Raw genomic sequence first — 10,798 nt, 5'->3', positions numbered from 1 at the left:
TCTGTAATTTTTGTTATTTGATTTTGTTTTTTTTTTTTATTTTTTATTTTTTTTCTTTTGGGGGCCTTTTCTTTTTCCCTCCCCCCCCCCCCCCCCCCCCCCCCCCCCCCGAGGGGCCCCCCAAGAAAGGTTAGATGCGGGCCGGCTTGTGTGCCGGGCAGCCGCCTCCGATGGCAAAGTTAGATGATGAACCGAATGAGGTCTCGTGTAGAAGCTACACAAGATTATGCTCAAAGTGTATTGGTTGCTTACCGGAGGGGTAGACCTGTGCATTTATAGTGTGGGTGTTACCTTTTATGTATTTGGTAAGTTAGCCAGACAAGGGCTGATGTCTCTCCTCGGATCATGCTCCCTTGTCGTTGGTCCCATTCAATCAGCTGCTGAGTTGACCTTCTATAACAAGGATGATTGCTATATATGTGGCGTGTGTTACGCTTTTGGTCATGGATGATCGGAATCCTTCCCGATCAACTGTTATGTGGAGCCCCATTCGGTCTGGACCCGATCACATTTCGTCCTGTTAGAACCGGGTGTAACCCGACTAATATGACAAGGTGTTATATTCGGGTTATACCCGTTTGGTTCTCATCTTTCCGTATCATAAGCCCCCTATCCCGATCATTGCTTGCGATGTTCGGGATAGCTAAGTGGTTTGGAGTGAGTTGTTCCTCGGGAGATTCCTGGAGTTCCTTTTCCTCGGGAGATTCCAAGAATACTCTTTAATGGACGCATTAAATGCCTGCGCACTAAAATGATTAGCCGTTTTTTGTAACGGCTATCCTCAGGACTTCGCCCAACCTGGGATTGACACGTCAAGTGGCTAAGCGTAGGCTCATAATGAGAGCCTCGGGGGAGGCGAACCGTCTCCACTTTGTAACCGTCGATCATCAAGAGTCGTAACCGTCTGATCAAGAAGTGTAACGCCTCTTCCGGCAATATAAATAGGAACCTTCCTCTTCGTTTTCTTCCTACTGCTTTCTTTGCTCTCGACTAAGCAATCGCTCCCGACCGACTTCTGAAGTTCCTCAAGCCTTTCTTGCCTTTAATCAGTAAGTTTTCTTTCCTTATGGCCCCGAGGAGATATAAGGCCCCGAAGAAGCCGAAAGTAAGTTTGAGAGGATTTAGGCACCAAAATAAGGTCCCCGTTCCCATCTATCGTGATAGGCGTCGTCGGGCCGAGGGTTATACGAGTGAGGGTGATAGCGATCAAACCAAGAGGTATAATCTGACCGGGGATCACCTGAAAGAACTCCATGAGCAATCCTCTGATGAGGAGAAATCCAAATCTAACAGCTGCTCTATCCCGGACGACGATCTTCGACTCTATAATGAGATCCAGGAGATGTTCCGCAGGGACAAAGAGAAACAAGCGATGCAAGCCCTGACTACGTCCCCTGTACCCGACGAAGTAGAAGGGGAGGTAGAAGCCGGGGAGGAGAGGCCGAGGAAGAGGCCGAGGTTGAGGCTGAAGTTGAGGCCGAAGTTGAGGTTGAAGTAGAAGCCATTCCTAGTTCAAATTCGAACCCTGCCCCTGCTTCTGATTCTGCTACTCCTTCTGCTCAGAGTGCCCTAAGGCCTGAGTCTACGGCCACTTCCCGAGATCCCCCTGCTGTGTCTTCCCAAGCTTTCCTTCGGACGGATGTCCAGTCTACTTCCCGGGTATCTAGATCGAAAGCTCCCCCTCGACCACCCTTCCAACGTCCTAGCGGTTTCCGGGGGGCCATTCCCCGTAAACCCGATTGTAAGAAACTCGACTCCGCAACCTTAGAAATGCTTCGAGCCGAACCCTTAACTCCCTGGCACATTAATTTCGTCCAGAACTCCTCGGGACCTGAATTCTATCTCTGCTCCTTGTTTCCCGAGGATTTGGATAGATTTTTGGGTAGTTTTGGTATTCCTGAAGGATATCAGGTTATTATCCCGACCGATAGCCAAAGAGTGAACAGTCCTCCCGAGGGGTTCTATCCCTTGTATTATGATGCCTTTATCGGGGGGTTACGTCTCCCGTTGCATGATCTTTTCATAGACGTGCTTGACCATTATAAGCTCAGCCCTTCTAACTTGAGCCCGAACAGTTGGAGGATTATGATCGGGTTCGTCGGTTTTTGTAAGTCAATAGGGGTCTTCCCGACTTTCGGCTTATTCCACCATTACTACTCCCTTCATCCTCACAGCCAACGCGGTTGGTTTTTCCTATCCAAGAGAATTTCCCCGTCTCAAGGGAACTTTATCTTAAAGGATTCCCTCCCGTCTACCACCAAGAAATGGCGGGAGTTTTACCTTTTCTTTAAACCACCTTCTCCCGAGCCCTTCCATACTCAGTTCCAAGAAGTCCCCAAGGGGAAGATCGACCGTTTGAATATTCCTGTCGCCCTTCATCCCGAGGAGGAAAACTATATTGACATAATAAACTCGGTTGACGATGACGAGCTCGCAGTCCATGGGTACTCCATGGAGTACAAGTCAGTTCTTCAGCTATGGGGTTTCTCCCCGAGTAAGTCTCTTTTTATTGTTTTTGTGTCATCTATGTTGTGCTGACCTGATACGTATTCTTCGTTTTTCAGTGAGCCAAAATATCTCTGAAGATGATCTTCTGGCAATGGCGCTCGGGAACATGGACGAGGCAAGGAGACGGAAGCCTGTGCCTTCCAAAGAAACCTCCTTCGGGAGTACTCAAAAAAGCCCCCGCTCAAGTTCCTGCGGCTGCCAAGGCGATAGCCCCTCCTCCCAGGCCATCTCCGGACAAGAGTCTAAAGAAGAAGGCTCCTTCCTCGGGAGCTGAGAAGCGTAAAGGAGACGGCATTCCTCGCCTCTCGAAAAGGGTTCGTATCGACGAACCAGCTCGGGAGGTTGCCCCCTCTTCTTCGGCTGGTGACCTTGGTTTTAACTCCGTTTTCAGTGACTCGGAGTATGCTGAACAGTGGCTAAATGAGGCCACTAATGATGCTGATGCAACATATCTGCGCAACCTCCCGAATAGGGAGTTTTTTAATGAAGGATTCAGGTACCTGTCTTTCTTCCTTTTTCTCCCGAATCACTATTATCAATCTTCTTATCCGGGTAATCTTTCTTCAGATACGTTGCTGGTGCTGTACACATTCTTTCTGAGTCTCTTTGTAGGGCTCGGGATAAAGCAAAGCAGTTAGCGCTGGCCGAACAGCTCCACGGGGAGTCGAACGTTCGGGCCCGCACTGCTATTACTGAAAAGGAAGAGGCGGAGAAGAAACTGAAGGACGCCGAAGAGAAAGCGGCCAAGCTGAAGAAGGAAAGGGATGTCCTTTCCAAAAGTAAAAGCAAGTACAAAGGGAAGGTTAGTGACCTGGAAGAGAAAGTCGGGAAGGTGTCTGAAGATTTAAGGGCGTCTGAAGCCCTCTTATTGGCGGAGAAGAATGAGAATGCCCAGCTGAGAGACAAGTTGAAAGAGCTGGAGTCCTTGGGAGCCTCAAGACGAGGTGTGCTGGAGGAATACTTCATGACTCCAGAGTTCAAGAGTCTCACTCTGGCTGTTGCTACTCCCGCCTTTAAGAGGGGTATGCGAGTTGCCTTTAAAAAGGCTCTGGAGCAGACTGATCTTCCTCGTCCCCCAGAGTTGGAGAAGCTGTTGGACCCTCTGATTTACGATGAGCTCGGACGCCCACGTCCCAAAGACCTTCCCGAGCTTGAGGATTTCCCTTTTCCCGATGCTATGGATTATATTGATCCTCTCCCCCAACCCTCTCCTGAAGACGAAGTAAGAGAGGAAGGTGAAGATGAAGAAACAATAGCTCGGGAAGAAGATAGTGAGCTGCCAGAGGAGCATGATCGGGGCGAGGGAGAGATCCAAGGTTCCCCTGCCAATACTGTAGGCATGCTGGAGTCCCTAGAGGGTGCGACTGAACCAGCTGCTGGAGAAGACCTTCCCGGGAGTCCTTCAGTGAAAATTGATTAAGTCTTGATGCTGAATACTGTAATCTTTTATGAATGAATCAAGTTTTTTCTCCATTTTTGTTGTACATAAGCTACCAAACAATTTCCTCCTGGGGATTATCGAGATAAGCCCGAGTGATTTGTATAAACATACATACGGGAGTGACCCGAGCGAATGGTATTTTTAGGAAAGACGTAAATCCTTGATCAAGGAATTGTTAATTAAACGGGAATGAACCCGAGTGAATGGTATCTTTCAGGAAAGATGCAATTTTCCTCAAAAAAGGAATTATTAATCAAACGAGAGTTAACCCGAGTGAATGGTATCTTTCAAAAAAGATGTAGTTTCCCTCAAAAAAGGAATTATTAGTCAAACGGGAATTAACCCGAGTGAATGGTATCTTTAAGAAAAGATGCATGTTCCTTCAACAAGAAAAGATGTAGTTTCCCTCAAAAAAGGAATTATTAATCAAACGGGAATGAACCCGAGTGAATGGTATCTTTCAGAAAAGATGCAATTTTCCTCAAAAAAGGAGTAATTAATCAAACGGGAATTAACCCGAGTGAATGGTATCTTTAAGAAAAGATGTAGTTTCCCTCAAAAAAGGAATTATTAATCAAACGGGAATTAACCCGAGTGAATGGTATCTTTAAGAAAAGATGCAATTTTCCTCAAAAAAGGAGTAATTAATCAAACGGGAATTAACCTGAGTGAATGGTATCTTTAAGAAAAGATGTAGTTTCCCTCAAAAAAGGAATTATTAATCAAACGGGAATTAACCCGAGTGAATGGTATCTTTAAGAAAAGATGCATGTTCCTTCAACAAGAGTTGATCAAGCGGGAATGAACCCGAATTTATTGTATCTTCCTTAGAAAGATTTTATCTGGTAAAAGGCGAAGTCACAAACGGAATTGACCCGATGTCTATAGTGGTTATTGGTAGAACTTCCTCAAATTTGTGGAATGCCATGAACGATCAATCGGGTTTCCGTCTTCTATTCTCTTCAGTCGATATGATCCCGGCCTTGTTTCTTTTTCTACCAGGTAAGGTCCTTCCCATGTTGGAGCTAGCTTTCCTTGATTTCTTGGGTCTGAAGCCCCTGTTAGTCTTAAAACCAGATCTCCCGATCTATATCTTCGGTTCTTAACCCGAGAGTTGTAGTGTTGTGCCGCTCTCCTTTGATACAATAGATTCTTCTGTTGTGCTTTTGTCCGGGATTCTTGCAAAAGATCTAAATTCTCCCTGAGCCCTTGATCATTTTGTTGTTCGTTAAACGCATCATAACATAATGATCCAGCCAATACTTCCACGGGAGCTAGGGCTTCAGTCCCATAAGCTAAACAAAAAGGGGTTTCGCCAGTTGGGGTTCGCATCGTAGTTCTGTATGACCAGAGGACACTCGGGAGTTCCTCGACCCACATTGCCCGATTATCTTCCAACCTTTTTTTGATCCCATCGAGAAGTGTCCTGTTGGTAACCTCCACTTGTCCATTGCTCTGGGGGTAGGCAACCGAAGCAAATCGATGTTCTATATGGTACCTTGTACAAAAGGATTTGAACCCGGCGCCTTCAAATTGTTTGCCATTATCCGTCACTAAGATCCGGGGTATCCCGAACCTATATATTATCTTCTCTTCGAAAAAAATTTCCATCTGTTTCTCCGTGATGGAAGATAATGGTTCAGCCTCGACCCACTTTGTGAAGTAATCTATTGCAACCACCATATATTCCCGATTCTTAGGAGCTTTTGGTAGTTTCCCGACTAGATCCATTCCCCACATCGCAAATGGCGTCGGGTTGGAGACGGATATCATGGGGACCGCTGGTAACTTTGGAACATTAGCGTGTTTCTGGCATCGTTCGCACTTACGGACATAGTCAATCGCGTCCTTCTGTACTGTAGGCCAGAATATTCCCGACCTTAATACCTTTTGTGCCAATGCCTTCCCGCCCATGTGTGCCCCACATATGCCTTCGTGGATTTCAGCTAGGGCATAACTTGCTCGGGATGGCCCAACACATCTCAAGAGAGGATTCGTGAAGGACCTCCTATACAGCTGATCCCCAACCATGGTGAACCGGGCGGCTTGATTCCGGACTCTTTTTGCTTCCTTTGGACCAGTCGGGAGAATGTCATCCCGAATATACGCAATCAGAGGCGTGGTCCACTCTGGTTCGTTACTGATCTCAAAGGTTTCTATTTCCTGGATACTCGGGCTACTTAATTCTTCAATATAAACAGCCGAGTCCAAGTTCTTGTAACTTGCCATTGACAGTCGGGAGAGCTCATCTGCATTTTCATTCTCCTTTCTTGGTATCTGTCGGTATGTTACCCGTTCAAAGAAAGTCTGAAACTGTCCAACCTTGACTAAATACTTAGCCATTCTTTCATCCTTTGCTTCATACTCCCCTTTGATTTGGTTGACAACCAGTTGGGAATCGCTTCTTACCTCCAGCTCCCGAACCCTGAGGGCTCGGGCCACTCGCAAGCCTGCTATGACAGCCTCATACTCTGCTTCATTGTTTGAGGCTGGGAATTTAAACCTTATAGCATAGCTAATAGTGAAGTTTTTGGGACTACAGAGGGTCAAGCCTGCCCCCGATCCGGAAACATTGCTCGATCCATCAACATGTAGAATCCACAACTCAGGTATTCCATCCGTTGGCATTTGGTCATTCCTCTGTGGTATAGTGCTTTCGACAACAAAGTCGGCCAATACCTGGGCTTTTATGGCTGTCCTTGGTCTAAACTCAATTTGGTATTCGCTAAGTTCCACGGACCACCCGACCATCCTCCCTGCTACATCAGGTCTTTGTAGTATTTTCTTTAATGGAAAATTAGTCGGGACTATAATCGGGTGTGACTGGAAGTAAGGCCTTAGTTTTCGTGATGCCACGAGAAGCGCCAACGCCTGTTTATCGATGTCCGGGTACCGCTTTTCAGCATCTATAAGCACATGGCTCACATAGTAGATTGGGTTCTGAACGGTATCACCCCGAACCAAAACTGCACTGACTGCAGTAGGCGGAATTGTTAGATAGATCGTAAGGGCCTCCCCAGACAGAGGTCGGGCCAAAACAGGTGTTGTCCCGAGATACGTTACAAGTTGATCGAAGGCCTGTTGGCATTCCGGTGTCCAAGTGACTGTTCCCGGGCTTGATGTAGTCTTCAAGGCTTTGAAGAATGTGTTGCACTTTTCCCCAGCTCGGGATATGAACCGGTTCAAAGCGGCCACCCTCCCGGTTAAACACTGGATTTCTTTTATTGTAACTGGTGGTGTCATCCCGACCAGTGCTTGAATCTTTTCTGGATTGGCCTCGATTCCTCTTTGGGAAACCATGAACCCAAGAAACTTTCCCGAGGAAACCCCGAAGGCGCATTTTTCCGGGTTCAGGCGCATTCGGTATGTCCTGAGAACATCAAATGTTTCTTCCAAGTCAGCCAAATGTCCTGCTCGAACCAAGCTTTTTACAAGCATGTCGTCTACATATACCTCCATGTTCCGCCCGATTTGCCTTTGAAAAATTCTATTGACAGCTCTCTGATAAGTTGCCCCTGCATTTTTCAACCCGAACGGCATTACCCGGTAGTAATAACTCTCCCGATCAGTCATAAAGGAAGTGTGTTTCTCATCCTCCCGACTCATCAAGATCTGGTTATATCCCGAGTATGCGTCCATGAAACTAAGGACTTCGTGACCAGCAGTGGCATCGATCAGAAGATCAATCCTCGGGAGAGGGTAGCAATCTTTGGGGCAGGCTTTGTTTAAGTCAGTGTAGTCGGTACACATTCTCCATTTCCCGTTTGCTTTCTTAACCATAACTACATTAGCAAGCCAGGTCGGGCATTCGATTGGTTCTATGAAACCCGACCTCTCCAATTTTTCAACCTCGACCCTGATTGCCTCATGCTTTTCAATCGCAAAATTTCTTCGTCTTTGGATGATTGGAGTTGCATCCTTTTGTATCCAGAGTTTGTGCTCTGCAACCCGTCTGTCTATCCCGGGCATATCATTTGCTGACCACGCGAAGATATCCGCATTATCACACAAGAACCGGGTAAGTTCCTCCTTGAAATCGTCTGGCTGCTCTGAGCCAATAAACGTTCCTCGGTCAGGAAAGGATTGACTAAGTTGGATCCTTTCCAGCTTTTCCACGGGTTCCGCCCTTTGCATGCTTTCCTCATCACGATCATCCTGAACCTCGACATTCATGGCCGTTCCCGAACTTTCTGGCTTACGCTTTTCCTTCAAGTAGTTTGTATAACATTGTCGGGAGGCCGATTGATCTGAGCAACACTCCCCGACTCCTGATTCGGTCGGGAACTTTAACTTCATATGTCTGGGGGACACCACTGCTTCAAGTGCGTTCAATGTTGGTCGTCCCAGAATGACGTTATATGCCGACAGCTCCCGGACCACCATGAAGTTCACCCGAACCAAAGTATCTCGGGGTGACATTCCAACTTTGAGATCCAGATGGATCGTTCCTTCTGCCACTGTGGATGATCCTGCGAAACCATACAGTGGCGTTGATGATGGTGTTAACAAATCATCAGCCAACTTCAATCTTCTGAAGGCATCATATGAGATGAGATCGACAGAGGATCCTGTGTCCACCAGAACTCGGTGAACCTCCCGGTTTGCTATTTTGACTTTGATGATAATCGCGTCATCATGTGGTGACGTGACACCATCTAAGTCATCGTCCGTAAAAGTTATGGGCTCGGGACATACTGGATTTTGCCTTTTCTTAGGCAAATGAACAGCCCCCACGAACCGAGCCTTTTGTTTTGCCTTTCTGATTGACTCCACAGTTGGTCCCCCCATAATGACGTACACAGGCGTTTCTTCCCGATCAACCTTCTCTTTTCCCTTGTCAGCTTTTTTGTCAAGCTCTTTTGGACTTGGGGATCGACCTCTTTTCTTGGGCGCCAGTGAATATGCTTGGCTCTTCCCCGACTGCCTTACATATTGACCCAACTTTCCTTGTTGAATCAGTTTCTCTATTTCAAACTTCAGATTCCGACAAGCATCCGTATGGTGGCTGTAATCTTGGTGGAATCGGCAATATTTTGTCATATCCCGATCCTCTGGAGGTGCACGTATCTTCCCGGGCCATTTCAACTCCTTTTTATCCCGAATATTCATCAGAATCTCTGACGGCTTCGAGTTTAAAGGAGTATAGTTTACTTGTTCACACTTCCAGTTACTTTTTGGCCTCTGATGCTTGTCACTTGGGGATGGTTTTTCCTCACGATCTGATCTTCTGTCCCGATCTGCCTTAACCCGAGCGTCTATCACTTCATAGACACTGGCTTGCTTTTGACACCTGCGTAACAAAGATGCCGTACGTTCTTGGCTTGTCTGTCGCCCAAGACTTCCGAAGCCTTTGGTGAGTAATGCCACTCCAAAGCGCACTGTATGCTACTTGATCATCAAGCTCCTCGATCTCGATGGCAACTTCATCAAACCTTTTCAGATAATCCCGAATGGACTCATTTCGGCCTTGTCGTATGCCAAAGAGACTGTCGGACGTCTTTTTACTCCCGATCGCGCTTCGGAACCGAGCTATGAATTTCTGGGCCAACTCCCGAAAATTATTTATTGATGCCGGTCGTAGACTACTAAACCATTTAATAGCCGGGCCCTTAAGTGACGCTGGAAAAGTTCTGCAGAGCAATTCATCCTCCCGACCTAGCATCGTCATTACCGATTTAAAGTAGCTGATATGCTCCTTTGGATTTGTTTTCCCTTCAAAAGGGGTGAAGGTCGGCATGATAAAGTTCCTTGGGAGAGGCATGTTCATGATTTCGTCTGAGAACGGCTCCCGATCTACTACGTCAAGATCCTCGTCATGATCCCGATCTTCCAGTTTTCGCTCGACCTCGGCCACTCGCCTTCGCAGCCGGTTCTGCCTTGTACCATCCTCATCGGATTCGACCCGTTCCTTTTTTGAACGAGGGTTTGTAGTCTCCTTCCTTTGGGATGGTGCCCGAGAGGTCGAAATTCTCGACCTTGAAGGTTGGGGTTGGCTTTCCCCTTCTTCCTCCTTATCTACGATCTCATCGACTTGTTCCCGACTATACCTGGGGGGCAAGGACCCTGTTTTAGGCGGCAACGAAATGCGTTCTAAAGCACTGATCCTTGTCCCATTAGGCGTGGTTTGGCGCTTGCTACGATCAGGTTGTATTTCCCTTTGTTCCCGAGTAATTTTTGTTCTCGGGATGCGCCTTGGATGTCGGGCTCCTCGCACCATCCTGAAGGCCTTCATTAGCCTTCCAGACTGGGTATTACGCCTTGGTCCTTGTTCGACCCCAATTTGATGCACTAAACCACGTAATACCCCTTGCATTTCGAGCATGCCTTTACGTATTTCGTCCATATCTGCCATAATGGCCTGGTCCCGGGGTCCTCGCGATGTCCCTTCTTCATTTGGATCATCCAGAACCATGTTGTCTGGAAGTACCTCTTGTTCTTCGTGAACCGACGGATTAATCGTTTCTTCGGGAATTACTCGATCATCCCCCGTACTTTCTTGTCGGGAACGTCCATTAGTTCGTCGCACCATGACTTGAAGATTTTGTCGTTCCCACAAACGGCGCCAAACTGATGCGGATCAATTATGCTTCTGGATCCGACTGAGCCTCCTCTCGTATCCCGGACGATGAGTCCTGCAAGAAAGGTTAGATGCGGGCCGGCTTGTGTGCCGGGCAGCCGCCTCCGATGGCAAAGTTAGATGATGAACCGAATGAGGTCTCGTGCAGAAGCTACACAAGATTATGCTCAAAGTGTATTGGTTGCTTACCGGAGGGGTAGACCTGTGCATTTATAGTGTGGGTGTTACCTTTTATGTATTTGGTAAGTTAGCCAGACAAGGGCTGATGTCTC

At 47.2% G+C, this 10,798-nt stretch overlaps 1 protein-coding gene across 1 annotated transcript; it reads right to left on the bottom strand.

The window, feature by feature from the left end:
- Positions 1-4,287: 4,287 nt before the first annotated feature.
- Positions 4,288-10,361, bottom strand: LOC149028878 (uncharacterized). The gene is made up of 4 exons (XM_089168184.1): positions 9,733-10,361; positions 7,814-9,239; positions 5,024-7,561; positions 4,288-4,329 (listed from the first exon to the last, which is right to left on the bottom strand). The coding sequence occupies exons 1-4, from the start codon at positions 10,359-10,361 to the stop codon at positions 4,288-4,290; spliced, it is 4,635 nt and encodes a 1,544-aa protein (XP_089024310.1).
- Between the last annotated feature and the right edge of the window lie 437 nt (positions 10,362-10,798).

This window comes from Hakea prostrata, chromosome 1 (genome assembly GCF_041222555.1).
Source record: "Hakea prostrata isolate BN-2017 chromosome 1, UWA_Hpros_2, whole genome shotgun sequence".
Classification (NCBI taxonomy): domain Eukaryota; kingdom Viridiplantae; phylum Streptophyta; class Magnoliopsida; order Proteales; family Proteaceae; genus Hakea; species Hakea prostrata.
Note: the sequence above shows the minus strand (reverse complement) of the source record. Positions and strands in the feature narration are given on the sequence as shown.